We start from the raw sequence: 21,542 nt of genomic DNA on the forward strand, positions 1-21,542 counted from the left end.
ATCTAAAAAGTTTGTGACTATTTAGATCAGTGCTGAAACAGCAAATTTTTTGCAGGAACAACCAGCAAAAAGTAATTGGTTTAAATGATAAAGTATAACTAAGCATCAACAATATAGTCTATTCTTTAATGCTGGAACTATTGGTCAGCTTTAAAATACAATATAACTCAGTAAAATAATTAGATAAAATTGCTTTTTCATGTTAATAAAAACACAGTTTACCTTTTATGTACTGTTTCTTTGTAATTCTAACTGGATGTTTAGAGATACCTTGAATGTTCTACAAATAAGAAGAATAAATATGCTAAGTTACAGTTTATGAAAACATATCTATGAACAGTTTATAAGCAGCATTTACAAGAACATTAGTGATACTAATGCCAACAAGTTTTTCCCATATAATAAATAAGATTAACAACTTGGCCTTTCAAAGGAATCTTCACCCTTCTCTAACTATAGATACTTTTGAATATTTGCTCTTCCTTGAAAATTGGAAGCCTGTAAGAACGATTTCTCACTGGCAGCCTTTCCAGATCCTAATCTCTGGATGCAACACAGAACATAATTAGTAACCCAATAAAAATAATTTTATTCTTATTTTAACCTGTATTTTTTAGACATGGTGCATTACTTTCAAGAAAAGAATACATGTGAACCCCGCCTTAAGCTAAGGGAACAGATTCTTCTTCAGGCTCTAGAAATTCTTATAATTCACACTTTTTTTGAAATGCATGATAAAATAAAGGAGTTCTTCATTAACTACAGCACACCAGCCAAGGTTAAAAGCGAGAACTAAATTTATCAACCAGCATGCAGGACTAGGAATAACAGAAGATTTTTCTTTAAAGATCTGGGTCCATACACCTCCAGTAAAGCATAGAAGATGACACACGATAGCTTCCTTCAGTTATTTTATGTCATTATGCCTCTTCATCTAGAAAGGTAACACATGACAAGAGATAATGTGTATCAAGCTCAATTTTCGTAATTCCACACAATTAATTTGCAAGTGGTTCAGGAATTAGATGAACAGACTAATATTATGTAATACTGTGAATTCAGGAGATGGGAATAGTGCTATATAATTTCCAAATCAGAATGATCATTTTCTATGTAATTTTGAACTCAAAATTGTTATTTGAAACTTAAGAGGGATGTAATCAGACTGCAAAAGCTATTGAAATTTAAAGCAGAAGTAAAAGAACAAAATCCCCAAAACAGAACAGTATCATTTCTAGTCTTAGCATCACCCTTAAAGATCTACAATTAAATGTATTAACGTTGAACACCCGCCACAGCACCATACACAGAGAGAGAGATAGGAAACTACTACATAATGTACATAATATTTTCACCGCATGGGTAAACTAGGAACACTGCTCTCAATCCATCAATACGAGGTTTGACCCAGAAGAAACACTTGCCATCTTAAAATATTTTATTCTTCAGTTTCTAGAAACATCTAAAAATACAGTTGTGGCAATGCATATTGTAATGCTGTTAACCATATTTTGAAATAAGTGGTTATTTAATCTGTGCACAAACCTAACATTTCTATTGATAACTATTGATTTCTATTGATAACTATTGATTTCTATTGATAACAAGTTGGGGAGGATAATGCTTGTTCGTATGAATAATACGCAGTTTAAGTGGCCATGGAAGCTGGTAGATCCTCAGAAGTTTAGAAAATTAAGTCCTTTATTATGTACCTAGACATGAATGTGTGGGAGCCTAATTTTACACACTTAAATCATCTCATACTCATCTAATTTTAGACCTCTCTAGGTTAGTCGTTGGTCTAAACTAGCTGTCTAGAATCCCTCTATAGTCAGTAGACCAAGACAGGAATCTCCAGTGGGTAGTTCAGTCTATCTGTATATGACACATACTTACAACGAGTTGACCTAAGATTCCCCTGGAGATGATGTTTTCTAAGATTTAGATTATCAAATTTGATGAGATAAATTTACTTTAGGTATTTAAAAGGATGGAGAAATAAGGAGATAATCTCAGAAGAGTCTTCCAAATGGAAAGCTTTCCTTTGTTTGGGTTGAAAATTAGATGACAGTTATTGTATCAAAAGTGGAAGATCAATGTGGCTTTGGTCACTGACCATTACCACCTCAGACTACATAATACAACCTGTATTTTTTGCTTTTATATATTTATTTCAAGTATATTTCTGCAAAACCTTCACAGATCCAAACTGAGATGTGACTGTTATCCCTTACTGTTAGAAAAGAGCATCCACATCTTATTAGAAGTTATAGAGAAACAAAATTGCTCTCTCTGAACAATTACGGTCCGACAGACAAGAAGGAATATACTTGAAACAGTGTGATAGAAAATCTGGTTGTGAAAGTTAACTATTAATACTTCTCTTCATTGTTTCTGAGTGGGGGGGGGGAAATCAAGCTATTCTAGTGGATGATTAACAAGAAAACACTAGCATTGGTTAAAAAAAATGGGGGGGGGGGGGGGGGGGGGGGGGGCACAGGACAACAAACAAACAAACAAACAAACCGGCACCATAATCCAAAATTCAGTTCCAGAGGTTCCAATGGATAGAAGGATAGATGAAGCCAAGGTCCCAGTTTCAATTATGTTTGAAAGGCTGTGATGATCAAGAGAGGTTCCTGAGTGCTGGAAGAAAGCAAGTGTCGCTCCTTTCTTCCAGGAAGGCAAGGAGGATGCAGAAAACTGCAGGCCAATCAGCCTCTCCTCAGTTCCTGGGAAGGTGATGGAGCAAAATAATCCTGGAAAACATTTGCAAATATATTAAAGTCAAGAAGATGATCTGGGGTAGTCAGCATGGATTTATAAAGGGGAAATCGTGCTTAACCAACGAAGTGACTAGCTCAGTGGGTGAAGGGAGAGCAGCATATGTTGTTTACCTTGACTTTAGCAAGGCTTTCAAAACAAACTCTCATAAAAGCCTCATAGACAAGCTGATGAAGTACAAGCTAGATAAGTGGACAGCAAGGTGGACTGAAAACTGGCTGAACTGCCAAGTTCAACAGGTTTTGACGAGTGGCACAAAGACCAGCTGGCGGCCAGGTGCTAGTGGAGTACCCCAATGGCCAATACTTCTCAACACCTCCATTAATGACCTGGGTAACAGGACTGAGTGCAACCTCAGCAAGATGACAGACAATCCAAAACTGGGAGGAGTGGTTGATACGTCAGATGGCTGCTCTGCGATTCAGAAGGTCCTCAAGAGTCTGGAGAAATGGGCTACCAGGATCTCATAGAGTTCAGAGTCTGGAAAGCAGCTTTGCAGAAAAGGACCTGTGGATCCTGGTGAAAAACAAATTGAACATGAACCAGCAATGAGCCTTTGTACCTAGGAAGGCCATCAGCATCCTGGGTTGCATGAGGAAAAGCATCACCAGCAGGTCAAGAGCCTTGTTGAGTCTCAGGTCATGACTGGTAGAAAGCTGAAAAAAACCCCACCCTTACAACTGTACCCCCTTTTTTTTTTTTTCCACTTTTTTGTTGTCAATGAACACCCCTACCCTTTCTTTTTTTCCCCTATACAAGCATTACATCATTAAAGATTAAATTTTGTAATATAGTTACCAAACTTAAAAGAAAAAAGGACTGAATCTGATCTGCACTAAAGTCACTTTGGGTATGATAAATGCAGGCTGGTTGTCTTTTTCCTGGGTGTCCAAAGCTGACACCTTTCTTTGGCAGTGGACCTGCCACACAAGGACCTAGCACTCCATAAATTCATCACCTCTTTTGTTATTTCAATTACTTGACACATTCTCCCAGAATCTAGATGGTTGTTGGATCATTGGTTTCTGGTTAAACTCTTCAGAAAACATCATGTTGGAAAAGCAGGGACCATTGGCATAGCAGAAAAAAAAAAATCTCACTGGGAACACTAGATTAAAACTGTCCATGTTGAAAAACAGACTGCTGATTTCTTTCCCCCCACCTCCATAATCTGACTTTTTGCCACTATAATTCGTCCTGAGTGATGATCCTGATGCATTCCTTACTCTGGTGTTTTAGCACAGGTTAGAAATCTGTTTTCTTGGTTCTGAAAATACCTCTATTAAAGACTGTTCTACTTTTGTCTGTTGTTTCAGGTGAAAATAGTGTAGATTCTTGGCTACACTGTTAGCTTCTGTATACAGAGCCATTCAGAAACAATGACAGACTTCACTTTGGCAAGGAGACTCAGAATTGATGGACTCTCAATGTCTCTGTTAGAGCCTCACTAACACAGCCTTCTCATAAAGCATTCAAATCTTGCAAAAAGGATGCTCTAATCCATAAGGAAAGTCATTGTATCAAAGAAGAATAGAATTACCAATGAAAGCAAAACCTAATCAAAATCCAACAAATAATATACAGTTCACAGTTTGATGAGTTAATTCTCAGTCAGTTACACTTTCTGTTGAGTTTTCCATTTTCGGTATCCAAAATTCTACTTCTACACTTGCAATTGGTTTTTGATTCCTTCCTAGGTTGAAAACCAGTAAGTTATTTTGGTTCTTTCAAAGGATTACAGTATGCAGATATATACTGGATAAATTACCTTTGAAGTCAGTATAGTTAGACTTCACTTAATCACAGAGGCTGATGGTGCATTTTAATTATTTCTTACTCTATATCAAGTAGGGTTGTTGATCATATTTCCTATGCTAAATTCCTCTTTCAGTTATTTATATCGATTCAGCTAACCATACCTCTCTCTTCCTCTCCATATACATTTTCAGTAGCATAAATTGCTATTTTTTGAGCAAATAACCTCAGTCAGCCCTGGTAACTCCCTACAAATAGATGTCTATATATGTATACAAAGGCATCTATAGCCATATGTATATTCTTTTTTACTAGAAAATGGCTCATTAATCTACTAACTGCTCAGATCTGCATTTCTAAATATCTACGGAATATGTCTGTCTGAAGACCTACAAACTGCGGGGAGGAGAACAGAAAAAAAATGAACAGTAAGTTACTGAAATAAACTGGAATGCATGGAGGTGGCTGCATACTATTCTATGGACACCTGATTCTGATTAATTCCTGCATTGATCTAAGGACTTATTTAAAAATAAGAACAGCGACAAAACTTACTACGGAGATAAGAGTACCATTCAGAAGTGTATACAGTATGGATGCGTCACAAGGAAAGATCAAAAAGAGCCAAGGAGCTAGACTGAACAGATATAAGGAAGCAGTTAGACCAGGTAAAATTACAATGTATATATCCTTTGATGTGACAACTAATCCACCTGCTGTTACAGTGAGGCATAGTGCCAAACACTAGAGCAAAATAAAGACAATAGAGGAATTAAATACTGTTTTACTGTAGCTACCAATGCCAGCAAATAGCAAAAACTAGTTCCATTTCCTATAAGCAAGAATATTTACTGGGACTGTGATCTTGTCAGATTTAATTACTTTAATAGCTGTTGCTTCAGGAAATCAATTATTTCCTAATACTTGAGAAACACACAGTTTTTCTTTTCTGTTTAAAAAAAGTTCAGAGCAGAGAAATTCCAATTTATCTCACGAAATGTAGCACTCCAGCGAAAACTGAAGCATTAGAAGTCCAAAAGTTTCTGGAGTTTCTCTTAGTATCTTCTTCTCCAGAAAGTTTATGAAAATAATTAGGCTACAACTGTTTTCTTTGAACAAGAACTCAGCTCTACACAATGAAACACAAAGTAAGCTTTTAAATTCATGGCATCTGTTTGATAACTAGCATTGTATTACTTTTGGAGCAGAAGTAATACTTTGGTCTATAAGACCAGACTTCATTATAATGATAATAGATAGATAGATGACAACTCCTTTGAGCTTTATATTCTATATCTCTAATTACTTTTTTCTATTCATTCTCATAGTGGATTTTTTCCCCCTCCCTATTTCCTTCTTTTTCAGTTGTCTTTTCTTGCTCTACATGGGACCACACCTATTGATAAATTGTGCTCTCACAGCTCAGTTAATCAGTTTGAGAAGAAATGTAAGCAGAGGTTCAGTGAGCGACTTCCTTAACCATTAACACTCTGCTTGCTCCTTTGTTAAAGGCCAAAGCTGCTGGAGAAATAGCAAGGAAAACGGCACAAAGTAATATTCTTGCAATGCAGAACAAGACTTCGAGTCCTGAGGGCACTCACATCATCAAATTCACTCAATACTCAATTTGTCTGGCACCTTCAAAGTTGGTGGCAACTCACTCATGAGAAATTACACAGCAGGAAAAAAAAAAAAAACCAAAAACAAACAAACATGATTTCTCTTTTGGAAAATCGTCTTATTTAATTATTGTCCATAGCAGCATTTATTTATTATTGTAAAGGAATAAACAGTTATGTTCTAGGACGTCTATATAAGACACAATTTTAAGCTAGTCTGAAGATCTAATTTTTAAAATACAGCATGGAGCTCAATAAATAGAGAAAATATGAAAATTAACAAGGTCTCCATAGCAATACCAGCCTGGTATGTATACGTACATGCATTCCTAAGCAAATCTTGACTTGTCTGCAATTGCCACCTAGTGGCTAGTTAAAAATTAAAGACATCTATTTTCCTTGTCAAAAAAAAGAGTCATACAGACTTCTGGTAAAGGATTTCTTAATTTTTGGTACTAGTTACAGTTTTTCAGCAGTGAACAATCATTCAAAGGTAATGCACTCCCCTCTTGCTTTACCCAGCAGCACAGAATTATCAAGGTTTTAGGTGTCAGTCAAGTGGGAGACAACTTAGAAACAATTCATCACCTTCCCACAAGCTTAAGCAGCTTTCAAAGTGAATACAAGGGAAGAAGAAAAGGGCAACGAAAAATACCGACTTCTTACTTTAGAGAGTTGGCCATAAGAATAATGCATTTGATTTCCTATTACTAATCCTGTTTCTGCCATATTCTTTGAAATGTAGACCTGGCAACGACCTCAGGTAATAATGTTGTAGCAGCACATGAGAAAGGACTCGATGAGTGATTTTTAAAATAACAAAAAATATTTTATTTTACTAACTTATTGATTTGACATGTTCTGTGACAAATTATTTTGTCAAATCATGGGTTCAACCCAGATGCTTCATTATCTACTGACAGATTACTAACCTTTGCACAGCAAGCAAGGGAGTTTGTACATACACAGCAGCTCTATGCATCTTTCAAAGAGACAAAGACTGCTTTTGTTTCCCATATATAAACTGATTAAATTTAATTATTTATTTAATTTCATTTTCCTGAAAGAAATTTATACTCAGAATATAAGCTCTGCTAAACTAATGTTCATTAATATGGGAGGCTATTAAACTCTGGGATGAACTCCAAGAAGATATGATTTGGTTTTGGTGAAAAAACAGTGCTAAGGCATAGAGATAACTACCCTTTGAGTGGCAGTTGGACCTATTAAATATTGTACTGGTTGTATATTAGCTGTATATTATAGCTTTACAGTAAACAGTATCAGGGAAATATTGCCCAAAAGGTACAAATACTAGACCTTTCTTTAAACACATGAAACATGACAAGATTTCCAGACTGGAGGAATTTACTTTCTGAAGAAAAAAAATGTAACAGTTGTTTTACAAAAGGGTAAAATTTAGCATCTCAAACAAGATTGTTCCACATACTGAGGAATTTACTGAACATATGTTAGCAGGGAATTCCTCTTAAAAGGCTACAAAAGACTGTGAACAGGAGGCTCATTGAAGGAGTTACAGGAAACCTAAATAACCATGTCTCTCTCTTCGCTCACAGTGAGGAAAAGACAATTCTTGATTTGATAGAAATGGTCCTTAATTATAAGTTCCTAAGAGCCACAGCCAGCAGACAATCATGTCAGTACAGGAGAACTATAGACAATAAGGCCATGTGGAGGCAGCAGGATGAGCTCTGTCCTATTCTGTCTATCTTCAGTGACCCTTATACAAACCAGCATTTGTTGTTGCTGTTGTTCCAAGCCTAAGAGAGTGCATCATCTTCAAAACTCTGGGTGAAATTTCCTGAGGTTTTATGAAAGGATGCTGAGGAAATAAAGACTTGGCAAGTTTTCCACTCATTGACACAGAAAAAAAAAGAACTGTCAGCAGAGAAAGGTGAATGTAATAGGGATGTAGAGCTACAGAGATACTTTTCCTGAAATTCTTTGGGATGCCAACGACAAAGCTTTTGAAAATCGGTACTTCTGAAAACTGGACCATCCAAGACAAGAAGTCTCTTTTGCTGTACCTAACTTTTGATCTTCCCATATAATCCATTCTCTTTTTATCATTCTTCATTTCTGCTGCCTCCATTTTTTGTCTTGTCAGAAATCTCAGATTTTTTGAAGTAATTTTTGCTGACTGAGATAGAGAATGGAAGAAGAACAATTTAGAGTAGAAGAACACTGTAGAGCAAAAAAACATATTTAAATACTTTTGTTATGTTAAAACATAATGAAACCTATGCTGAGATCAGAATTAGACTATATTTTGTCCTTGCAAAAAGGAATTCAGCCATTACAGGAATATGCTAACACCTCTTGCTTTTGAAACCTTGTAAGACAAGACATAATTTGTGTGTCTGAGATTTTTTTTTTTTTTTTCAATTGTCCTCTCGGAACATAAGTCTGCAAGCTTTGAGTATTTCCTAAAAGTGTATATCTAAAAATTCCACTAATGGAGTACTTCATATGAAGAATGAAAAAAAATCTTCAAGCAGAATTTCTGAAGTCAATCAACTCACAAGAGGTACCAACAGACAACTTCATAACAAATAGGCACAAAAATATTTAAACTAATATAAAGATCATACATGCTTTTCTGCACATTGCTGAAGATTCAATCTGAGCAACTCTCTTACAGGTGAGGACAGGGAAAATGAACTCAGTAGGACATAGGCTCTATTAAACTCCTCAGTACAGAGGTACAATGACTGTGACCACATTGAGACTTCAAGGGATGTTAGCATATGCCAGTCTCAAGCGCTCAGCTAGGGGCTGAAATTTATATGGATAAACAGTGGAAGAACGAAGATTGTGGTAGGCTACAAGTAAATAGCACTATTTGTTTCTTGTAACCAAAATACCATGCTAACATAGGTCTTAAAGTATTCTAAAATTACATGGAATCAAATTTAAAATTCCAAGGGACACAACACAGTGTATAGATTAACTTCTGTACTAGAATACTCTAAGTAATAGATATTACTATAATGACTTCACTTTAAAACACCTTTTAATTTGTGTAGCAAAAGCTACATGGCTAAAAAACCACTTGTTTTGATCAAAGATGACACTACTTTTGTTTCTTGTTAGCTATGTGCTCCACTCACATTCTTATTAGAGAAGAATAACCTGGCAGTAGCACTAGCTATATTCCAGCATGAATTTCTACAACATGATCGGTGCATGCTTTTGGCTTCTACCTGCAGCATTCCCAAAACATCGCTGGCAAAGGCCATTCAAAGGATAAAACGAATCAGCATATAAGCAACTACCTTAACAAAGCCCACTCAACAGCAGTAGACACTCAAGTGCCGACAATTTAATTTATGCATAGTGTACTGAAATGTAGTATCTTCAAATTTTAATGAAACAAGTGGAAGTATGCCGTGTCATCATCTCTCTAGCACAGCAAAATTTTACAAGAACTTTTCTTCCTCCAATTCTACAAGTCTAAGCTTCTCTGAGGAGCTTTTTGCCAGAAAATAAAGGAGAGTGAAGGAGGAATTCAGCCTCCACACTCAATATTTTATAATGTGCTAAAAATACTTTAGCGGATATTATTCTGAGTTGTATAGAATCTTTCATTTTTGAGCTGTTAATTTTAATTGCTTTATATATTTCTGTGCTTATGCTTAGTTTATAGAAGAAATAATGACAGACTCCCTATCTTATCCTGCATAAATAAAATGCAAGCATTTTGTATGTTGATTACTGCATAGAAGCAGATTTATACTGGCTACACATTATCTTTCTTTAAATAACACACAGAACAATGATACATACAAAGATAACCCCAAATAGAAGAGAAGTTATATACATGATTGAACTGCTCTTGTTACTACAGAATTACAGGCCAGATGATGCTCCAAGCTTTACTGAGCCAAATGGAAAACATGATGCTAAAAAATGTAGTGCATGTATTGGATACACCACATTCACCATGCCATTAATGAATTTATATAAATCAGGAGCATTACTACAGAGAATGCCAAAGGCATGCATATATCATAGAAAAGGACACTACATCTACTCGAGATGCTAAGAGAGCAAAGGTCTATGATGCAGAAACCTTACTTTTGCATTTAGATATTAAATTAAGATGATGATGTTCTGGAGCAACAGACATGAGTGTTATGATACAACTAACAGTGACTTTTCATACTGCAGTTGTCACACCAATAATGAAGAACATCCTATTGTAATGTTAACATAGTGTAAATTTTCATCATGAATGCAATTGAACTAAAGTCTTCTCAACATGTTCGTTCACTCATTTTTAAGTAAAATTTCCCTATCATAAACCAAAAAACTGTGATGAGTGAGGAAGAAAGAGAGGAAGTAGAGAACTTCTGTCTCCGACGTTGTAAATATGGTTTCTTTAAATGCTAAAGCCTTCACTAAAGTATACCTCTAAAAAAATAAAGCGACCACAGAAGGGATTGTAAAAACATCAAAACCCTAAATACTCATAAAATGAGATACTATTTTAGTGCTATTAGTGCAGTCGTAATCACCGTATGACTCAAGAGTATTGGAATAAATATACTGCAAGAGATACTCAGAGAACACAGACCAGCCATAACAAACAGCATGTGTGCTCTGACTTTCTCTAATAGCATATCAGCTCATCTGAGTGATAGTTGTTTATACTGACTAGAAAATATTACATTAAATTGCTTTGATGCATAAGTCCAAGAAAACGCATAGACATTCTCATCTCTGTTAAGACATCTTACTGTTATTCAGTGAAGCCCACATCAGAGCATACTTACCTAAAAATGATTTTGTTAGCCTAGATGACATTATAGAAGACTTTTGACAAGATGTTTTTATATGAACCTGTAATACGTCTGTCTTGTCTCTATCCCCAGTGCTTTCCAATAAACATACTTTTTAAAAAAATAGAAAACACTCAAGATCAATACAAATGTAAGACCCATACTGTCTGTCCATTTTAAGTCAACATTCATTTCAGTAGGACAGTGTATGAAAACAAGTTTACAAAAAATATATTACTAATAGTGCAGTTTCAAAAGCAGCCAAGGCATTGGTTCGTTTCTAAAAAAAAGATGTGATCACATCCCTGCTCCCAGACTTGCTGTCTGGCTCCTTACATTGCATCAGCTCTGCCAAAGCCTTCTAAAAGCTGTGAAGAAAAGGGACAGGGAAAAACAGGACACTTCATATTTGTAGAGCAGCTCACCACTACTGAAATACCTTGTAGAACACTCTGTGCTGGAGTCCAATTGCGACTATAGACTATAACGTTTCAGAAAGAGTATTGGTAATATCACCAATCAGCCTGTAGCCTTAATGAGGCCTGAGAAAAAATGCCTGAAATTTAAGAGCTGTCACAATAGTTTTGATAGCACGATTCTGACAGCCCACCTTGCTTGGTGTGCGCATGTGGGTATGCTAAGGATGTAAAACCTGTTGGGATAATGTCATGAAAGGGAAACAAACAGGCAGCATCTCATCCACACTGTCCATAAACAATGCCCAAACTATTCCAAAACTACATTTGAGCTTTATCTCGGAGAGAATTGGTCCATTCACTCCAGAAGACAGCCCAGAAGACAAGTAATACAGATACAGTGTGGACAATCAGAAAGACTGGTTTGCTAAGTTAATTGACAGAACAGACTCATTTTTGATGGCAATTGCTCAAAGGGGTCTCTACTTCAAGAGATTGTCTCCCCCATTAGAATGAAAACCAGGTGGGTAATTTATTATTCATATTCCAAACACTATTAGTAACACACATTTTCTAATAAACAAGCATGCAATTCTCTGTCATGCATTCACTATCAGAAAATATTACTTATATCTGTTGGAGAGATGGAGGTATATTCAATATTTCAGGGGGTTTTATGGTCCTTTTTTGAGCACATTAACATTCAACATACTCTAATTAGTTTCTCTTTCAAATTACATTCCTGCTTTCCAAATTAAGGCTAACATGCTTCTTTGAGTGACAGGTCAAATTACTTTATTTCTTTGCCTTTTTGGACAAGCTGGTAAAAGCATTTTTCCTGGGGAGAAATAAGAATGGTTTTATTTTTTTTTTTTTTCACTCGGTCTGAGAAAGCAAAAAAAATTTATCTTCAGTATAACTTTTTGTTACTAAAAGGAAGGAAACGTCCCCTGAAGCCCACTGCTTTATGCTTTTTAGTTTAATGATACAAACATCTTCTGAGTATAGAAGTGTAAACTCATTAGTAGCATTTCAGTTCTCTCTGCTGCAGAAGCCTGGAGGAAATAAACCTTAATACAGAATATCTGATCCTAGCACTGAAGTTTACATTTTAAACCAAATTATAACATCCAATTATACACAATCTTTATATCTCAAGTTAGGATTTCTCTCTGTTCAGTCTGAAAGAGGCTTGATCTTAATTGGCTTTATGCCTTTCCACCTCTGTCATGACTTATTTTTGCTTTAAAAGGGGAGAGGCTGGAAAGTGGTATTTCAAGGTGGGTTTGGAGAACATAAACTAGTCTTTATGAATGTAATAAATATATTTAATGGGAAAGTTACTTATGAGCAATATAATAAAGGAGTATCCTAACGTAGACAAGACTAATATACTTATACAAAAATTAATTTAAAATAACATATTCAAATAATAAACCTAACTTCCCGTAATAGTCATAAGCAATCCATCATAGAGTGGAAAAATAACTAGCCTATGGATATATTACAAAATAATTTGACTGAAGAATTTTAGGGTTTATATTTACTTTTAGGTTTCAGATATGCAGGTTCTCATGGAGTAGCAAATAGACAGTTACAATGCTATAGCAGACTACAACATCAAATGTGCCCCTGTTTAACGGTGTACTATATTATTATATAACACTTTGTTACTTGTGAAAAATGCATTGATTATGCAGCACACATATTGTAGAAGAAGAAACCAAATGAGAAGAAACAGAGCGTGCAGTTAAACTAAAATAGATGTATACATGGAGAGCCACTGAAGTACAGTTCTACCAAGAAACCCCCTCTAAGTTGCTGCAACACGGAATCACAAAAATTCCTGTGAATAAGCTTATCTATTGAGAGAAACCCACATAAAGCCAAAAATATACATCACCCATACATCAGATGTAGATTTGTCTGAAAGATCACAGAAGAGTTTATCTGAACAAGAAATCCTGCTCTATGCCTAGTATCTGGTCATTTTCCCTTAAACCTATGAGCAAATCCCTCCTGGACTCCATTTAATGCCTTAAAGGAAAGAGGACAGATAGATCCATTACCTTTTACAAAACAAATGAAAGATAAAGAAACCTTTGTTTGGAACCCCATCTCCCACAACCACTGCAACAAATGGGATGGTTTTTCTGTTTGAATTCTCACTTGATCTAATTTACACTTATCTTCTGCTTTAATCACTCCTTAAAGCATTTTAAAAGACAGGTAAAAATAAACTACCTCAGCAAATATTCAGCTAAAATTTGACATAACATCATAGTAACTGCAAAAATATCTACAATATTTATGATTTCTGGCAAGAATCTTCCCAATCTTTAACACTTAGTAAAGTGACTGGGCACTGCAGTATATCTTCTATGTCAATAAATGATTCAAAAACAGATGGTATAAGTTCCATAAACATTTCACACAAAAAAAGCCATGCCAATGTTTTTCCCTATAAGGAAAAGCCAGCCTGAGGCAACCCTGGATGCTAACTTTAGCAGCATTATTTTGGAGAAAAACAACCTTTAAGAAAAGTAGATTTCCTGTTGTTTTTAGCATGACGGGCCAAAGGTCACCTTGTATTGTACGCGGTTGCTCAAGACAGCTGTCTGTTCAGCTCTGACTTGTAAATACCTGTGCATCACATCAGAATATTTGGCAAACTGTGACCTTCATGATCATCTTTTCCATTCTCTCCCATCACTTCCCCCATCTGGGTGCATGAGAAGCGGGAGCAGCAGTAACACTCCTCCATTCCATTGTTAATTCAGAGTCCCAGACACTGGTTTTTACTCAGCAAAAAGCACAAGCACTTCCTATAAATTGTTCGATGACAAATTGTATGGAAATATATACCCTGAGGGTAGGAAGATATAAATGAAACCTGAACTGTGAAGAGAGGTAAAAGACGAGCTGAGGAAATCACCAGTATTGTGAGGATGAGAACCTCCCAGGACAGGTTCCTGCCAGAACTCCAGAAGTCACCATACCAGTCAGGACTTGCAAGGAGGCACATGAGCCCACCCATGCAAAGTGGTCACAACATGACCGTTATGTCTAACATCGCTACTCCTAGACAGAGCTGTGGAAGACCATGGCCTTTCTCCCAAGACTGCAGAAAACTTCTAAAGCCATTTGTACCCATGAAGCTTAAGGCGAGTACCTGTATAGCAGTGCTCAAACCTGTATGGATAAGAACTGACAATACTTTTGGGCACAAGTTAAAAGGACAGCAGCCTCATAGATTCCCTCTAGCCTTCATGAGCCAAGTCCCACTTCTGCATCTATTCCCCCTCTCCCACAGGGCCAGAGGTCAGGTCTTTGGTTTAAACATGACCTTTCTTAGTAAACAGAACATTTCCGCAGGCAGGTAATCACTACTTTTCTACTGCTATTGCCCCACCTATGCCTTGACTTGAGCCCCTGAAGCAGTCTGCAACCCTGTCTCCTCCCACTCCAGGTCCTACACACTTATCCACACAGCTATGGGCTGTGACAGAAGTAGAACACAAAAGCCCTCATCACTCCCTACAGTCAAAGGTCAGTATGCTTCCTAAACTCCAAATAAAATAGTGTAATAAAATATATTCAAATATGACCTTAAAAAGACCACTTTGGCAAAAAACCCTCAAGTCTCTAGCAGTCCAGAAAGTCAAATAAAACACATTGCAGCCACATCCATGTACATGGAGATCATTATAGCCGAAGACAAGAGAGGAAGCACAAAGAGCCCAAGTGTCACAGCCATATAAGCATCTGGCAAGACTTCCAGAGCAACAGCATAGCCAGCTTAGCCCTTTGCTGCTATGAGGTCTGAAGCCAAATTCCAGAAGAAAAGAGCTTCCTTTTTTTCCATAATCCCCAGGGTACCTTCCAGGGCTCACCGATCCTTTACAAGGAGTGGTTCATGAACACCAGGAATTCATTACAAAGAAGTATTCAATAGAAGTCTAGAGGGTGCATGCATGGCTCACGATTCTGCCCCTCTACTTCAGGTAAACTTCAGGTAATAACATTAAATTCTCATCCACAGATAACAGAAAATATTCATAAGAATAAATGTTCTAGAGTTAAACACCCATTTAATAAGCTTTTTCTGTCCACCATTTACATACAATATGGCAACTGCTAGACTTAAATGAAAATGAACATTTCATGTGTTAAAAATATTACATATTTTATATAAATAGTATTAATTTTTAATTCTAATTAAAATGTAAATCTTCTAATAGGCTCACTTACTGGCTGTTTGGCTGAAAGTCTGCCAGTCACAGTTCCTGTCTGATTCCATGTTGAGGAAATAAATCCCTGTAGTCAAGTAAAGTAAAAAACCCCAAAAAGAAAAGGATGAAGACAAACATCTAAATTTTATTTAATGTAAGTATCAGTATCAGTAATAAAAACTCACTGCAATCAGGACAACAAAACCAAAATGAAATACTTTATAATTGTGCATATATAAAAGTTCTTAAACTGTAAACACTGCAATCATTTCACATCCATATTTTACGGGCTACTTTTTATATTTCTACCTTTCTTATGCACGTTTGTAGTCCATCCACATAAGTTGATTTCATCTTGTGAACCTAAATTACATAAAAGTTTAGATAAATGCTTATTTATAAAAAATAATTTATAAAAAAAATTTTTTCAAATTAAAGATCTTAAATGCATATTAACTTGTTTTGTAGGCTTTTTTTAAAAGACAGTCTTATCTTAGTAAATAATGGATGAATACTTCATCTGGGTCCTGCACTTGGGTCACAACAACCCCATGCAACGCTGCAGGCTTGGGGAGGAGTGGCTGGAGAGCTGCCTGGTGGAAAAGGACCTGGGGTGTTAGTCGACAGCTGGCTGAACATGAGCCAGCAGTGTGCTCAGGTGGCCTCCATCCCTGGAGGTATTTAAAAGACGTGTAGATGTGGTGCTCAGGGACATGGTTTAGCAGTGGACTTCACAGCGCTAAGTTAACAGTTGGACTTGATGATCCTGAAGATTTTTTTTCCAACCTAAATGATTCTATGCTACACTCACTAACAGCTTGACCCATTAGCATAAATTAAGAAAGTGCTCAGTTATACCCCAAAGCCAGGTCTTTGCAGATACTAGTAACTGAACTATTGGAATGTATTCTTTTACATCTTATATCCCCAGGTCAATAAACTACACAAAAGAGCCACACACAAAACAAAAAACAACCACAAAAAACAAACAAAAAAACCCAAAACAAACAAAAACAAAAAAACAAACCAAACCCAAAAATACACCCTACAAAACTCATCCACTGAACACCGAAACATTAAATGTGAGAGCAGACTAGCTAGATTTTCAAGAGGCTCGTCACTTGAAAACTAGTTATGGGGTTTTTTTATCTCCTTCACTTTCTGCAGAGTATCTCTTCAGAACTCAAAAAATAAATGTTTTGCCCTAAGTTGTGCTTTATAGCCCTAGACAAAATTAAGTGAAGTTTTCCAATTGTTTTTTGCAGCAGAGTTGTTTGCTAGCTATAATTTTAGTGCAAAACAGAAGTATAAACATTAAATTTAAAAAATCTTAAGAATACCTACAACTTCAGAATTTAAATGAGTATTTGAATTAATTTACATTAGAGACAACTTTTTTTTATTTATTTAGCTGTGAACATGTTATCTTTCTTGCTCATTTTGTTTCAGTGCAACTACATTATGTGAAACATATCAGCTCACCTGACGGTATTCTAAAATTATCTTAGGCAAAGGATGAAGATCTTGCAACTTATTTAGCTGCAAAATAAAGAATGTGAATTAATAGTATACTTTTCTGTTAAGTTATATTATTTATATTCTGTTAAGTTATATTATTTATTTTATATACTTAACAGAATAAGTTTTGGAGAAAAAAATTTCTTGCCAAGCTGAATGGACAAAATACTGGCTAAAGAATAATGTCCTTCAAGCAATCTCACCCTAGGCCCAAGGAAGCCTTCATTCTTTCCTGCCTTCAGCAGGAGGGCTGGAGATTACCCCTTCCCATTTCATTTCCCTTCCTGTCCCAGACAGGGACAAAAAGACATGCAGACAAAAACTTCCACAACAACTTTGAAAACACTGGGGCATGGAGGGGGGAGTGGTACTTGTGATCCTTTATTTTTTGTGCTAGACAGCATCAATGCAAGGGAGAACATGATAAAAGTATACAAAATAATACACATATACACACATACATATTTATACACACACAAAATCCAACAGGAGAATTTCTCCTGTTCATCCCCTAAAATATGTAACAGAAGATCTTCAAGAAAAATTGAAATTGTCAAATTCAAAAGCAATAAAAGAAAGCATATTTCCGATTACTTTGATTGTAGATTGCCATAAAATTTTGTTAAGAAAAAGAATGAAATTATTAAAATAGAGATTGGATATTTATAAGTACAACAAAAATATCTGGAACTACAATAGTTCAGGGTGAAAAATAGATGCAACTGTACCAGAATAGAGATTTAAAAACATAAGTTTTTTTTCTTGCTACCAGGGAGAGACAACATCTCAAGATTAATTATCTAGTATTTATCTATTGGAAAGTTTCAGCCTACCTTTAAATAACCAAGTCTCAGCAATTGTTGGAAAGAGAGTACTGGACTAGATAAAAGCATTGCTTTGATTACTGCAACAGATCTTATGTTCCCACAAAAAGATGACATGGATTCTATTTCATTGATCCCTCCCATCTCCCAAGGCTCTCTGTCACTCTCCAAGATTAGATTTGATCTATGAAACCTCCTTCTCCTTGAGTAGTCTGTGGTTTTTATGGTTATACTGTTGACATTACCTCAGAGATCGTATCTGGTAGTTCTTGGCCCAAAAAGTTGAACTTCCTCTTTCACACATGAGAAACAAATACTACCTTTCCACCTTCCCCAGAGGTGTTTTCTTCTCAGCAATGAGTTGATTTGACTCCCATGTAAATGAAAGCAATACAATTGTGGCACCAAATCAGAAACGGGTGCAGTTACACAGAGGCTTCTTCTCTTCTAAGAAGGAATTCCATTACCATCATTATCGTAACAAAATGACCTATTAATGATCTGGATGAGGGGATTAAGGGCACCCTCAGTAAGTTTGCAGATGACATCAAGTTGGGTGGGAGTGTTGATCTGCTGGAGGGTAGGAAGGCTCTGCAGAGGGACCTGGACAGGCTGGATCATTGGGCCAGGGCCAACTGCATGAGGTTCAACAAGGCTCAGTGCCAGGTCCTGCACTTCGGTCACAACAACCCCATGCAATGCTACAGGCTGGGGGAGGAGTGACTGGAGAGCTGCCCAGCAGAAAAGGACCTGGGGGCGTTGGTCGACAGCCATCTGAACATGAGCCAGCAGTGTGCTCAGGTGGCCAAGAGGGCCAATGGCATCCTGGCTTGTATCAGGAATAGTGTGGCCAGCAAGACTAGGGAGGTGATCGTCCCCCTGTATTCGGCACTGGCGAGGCCGCATCTCAAATCCTGTGTTCAGTTTTGGGCCCCTCACTACAAGAAGGACATCGAGGTGCTGGAGCGTGTCCAGAGAAAGGCAACGAAGCTGGTGAAGGGTCTGGAGCACAAGTCCTGTGAGGAGCGGCTGAGGGAACTGGGGTTGTTTAGCCCGGAGAAAAAGCAGCTCAGGGGAGACCTTATTGCTCTGTACAACTACCTGAAAGGAGGTTGTACCGAGGTGGGAGTCAGTCTCTTCTCCCAAGTAACAAGCGATAGGACAAAAAGAAATGGGCTCAAGTTGCACCAGGAGAGGTTTAGATTGGATATAAGGAAAAATTTCTTCACCAAAAGGGCAGTCAGGCACTGGCACAGTGGAAGTGGTTGAGTCTCCATCCCTGGAGGTATTTAAAAGACAGGTAGATGCGGTGCTTGAGGACATGGTTTAGTGAGGGACTTCGCAGTGCTAGGTTTACGGCTGGACGCAATGATCCTAAAGGCCTTTTCCAACCTCAATCATTGTGCAATGCACACAAGTAAAACGCTGGACCATACAAAGAAAGTGACAAGTCCCAATTCAAACCACAGGTATCGATTTCCTACAGACCTCTTTACCTCATGAATGAATGAATGAAGGGTGCATAAAATGATGACAACATAGTTTTAGCCCAAATCTCTGGATGGCAAAGAGAAATTCTGGGTTGCTATTTCCTTCACCTGCAGATTTTACATTAATGTCTTTCACCAGTGGTCTCTTTCACCCAACCAGTCAGTCATACTGAGCTACCGAAATCTGGCCAGTAAGTCTCCCTCCTTTGAGGAAGATGGTCATACATGCATGCTGGTACTGCATGTATGACCTGGTTAATAGCTTCAGTAGCTAGTTCGTTTTTTCCCTTCATGGAGTGCAACCTTTATTTCTGGCATAAATAAATGAAGTGTGTTTAGTACAACACAAAAATAAATCAAGACTGTTAGGAAAACTTTAGCCAAATGACAATTTCACTGGAATATAACTTAGAATTTTTGCTAAATCATGCAGATGGTTTTAAAACCCCTCCCCATCTCACCACAACTTCTGAGGTGGATACGAGTTGTTGTATTTCAGTTCTGTGAACTTTCTCACACAGCACATGCAGTTTTAACTTTTCAAATAGTACCTGAAGTAAGAAAAAACACATAAGAGAAATGTTTCAGTGTTTCAAGTGCTGAAACAAAAAGGAAAATTATTTGGTGCCTGAACTTAAGTCTAGAAAACAGATTTCAAGGAAAATAGAGCATGCTGTAGCAAAGAGAACTAACACAGAAATGAAAAGATCAAATCTTTATTTTTGAGTTATTGAAAAAGTAGTGTGTTTACTAAAATCAAATGCATAATTTATGTAAATACATTCAAATACAGATTATCCAACATTGCCAGATTCATGAAAAACTGGTATGTCCTCCATTAAAATCAGAAAATGAGATAATCTATATCAAAGAAAAAGAATTCTGAAGTTATAAGGACAATTTTGAATGCTTTACACTTCTTCTGTATCAATAACAATTTACAGAACTTACAACTTACGTAATAATAGTAGTATAAACATTACCTCTCTGAGTTGACTACTGCTGGTCAAAAGGAATTGTCCTCCAGCAACTTGATAAGCTTCCTGTTCAAGCTCCTTGAGTCGCAACTATAAATTAGTACATCAGAATTATTCTGTTTACATTATTATTTTCTTCAATATCTGCTCCTTCCTAGGTTAATTAGTATATTGGACTTCTATTTAAAAATAGGGTACTTGATAATGTGTAATCATTGCTGGCTATCAACATTTGGGTGAGTAGTTTGCTTACATGCTCTTTAATCTATATTTCCTCATGATCTGGGAATGGGATTTACTGTAGTAAAAAGTACCAAAATTTATGGGAAAATAATTTAGGTTACTGAAGACTATAGAGACCTGTGAGAAACAGAGCTACAGAAATTATTCTGTTAAATTAATGATCTGTCAAACCACTATCATTATCTAGTCAGATTTTATGCTACAAAATAGGATTGCCTTGTAGCTATTTTTATCCATGGGGAAATGGCAAACTTAGAACTCTCAGAACACGTAAGTTGTAAAGACTGATTTATTTAAAAAGAGAGACAGAAATATCTATCACTTCTCAGGAAGATGGTTACTGATAACTGTATGTTCAGAAAGAGTTATTACAATTTTTATTCTATAACACATAACCCAAAAGGACCTGTGCATTTTGCAAAGCAATCTCAATTCTGGAGCAAGGCTAATGAAGCAAATGTCTCCTTTTTGCTTGCCTACATAGAAGTATCCTAAAATGTAAATATCATTAGTTATATTTATAACAACACAAATACTAGAAATCCCAAATGGTCATGTAAAACGTGACAAAACAAAAAGATTCCTCCTCTTTTTATTCAGTTATCCTCAGTAAAAGCAGAAAGATTATGCTATACAATTTCCAAAAGAGAAAAATAAAGACAAAATTTACCCCCAGAATGTCTGATGTTTTTTTCAGTTCTTGTGTGTTCACATGTATTTTGTGTGTTTCCATCACTGTAAATACAATTATATACTGAGAACACTTACAATTGACAATTTTGATCTTACATGCTTCTTAGATTGTAAAATGGAAACTCACACTCACACAGCTGTTATGAGGCTAAGATAACATTTAGTATTCTGACGTATAACATTCTACTT

General features: G+C 36.5%; 1 protein-coding gene across 1 annotated transcript in view; it reads right to left on the reverse strand.

The window, feature by feature from the left end:
• The window catches only part of POLN (DNA polymerase nu), a 114,232-nt gene that overhangs the window by 60,771 nt on the left and 31,919 nt on the right, over positions 1–21,542 (reverse strand). Inside the window, exons 8-14 of the mRNA XM_087736488.1 lie at positions 21,331–21,395; positions 20,424–20,507; positions 19,902–19,991; positions 17,091–17,147; positions 15,918–15,971; positions 15,628–15,693; positions 223–280 (exon numbers count right to left, since the gene is read on the reverse strand). Coding sequence (XP_087592614.1) covers positions 223–280; positions 15,628–15,693; positions 15,918–15,971; positions 17,091–17,147; positions 19,902–19,991; positions 20,424–20,507; positions 21,331–21,395 — 474 coding nt within the window. The remainder of the gene's footprint in view (positions 1–222; positions 281–15,627; positions 15,694–15,917; positions 15,972–17,090; positions 17,148–19,901; positions 19,992–20,423; positions 20,508–21,330; positions 21,396–21,542) is intronic.

This window comes from Nipponia nippon, unplaced genomic scaffold (assembly GCF_047370975.1).
Source record: "Nipponia nippon isolate SJK-2023a ecotype South Korea unplaced genomic scaffold, ASM4737097v1 scaffold_6, whole genome shotgun sequence".
Taxonomy (NCBI): Eukaryota; Metazoa; Chordata; class Aves; order Pelecaniformes; family Threskiornithidae; genus Nipponia; species Nipponia nippon.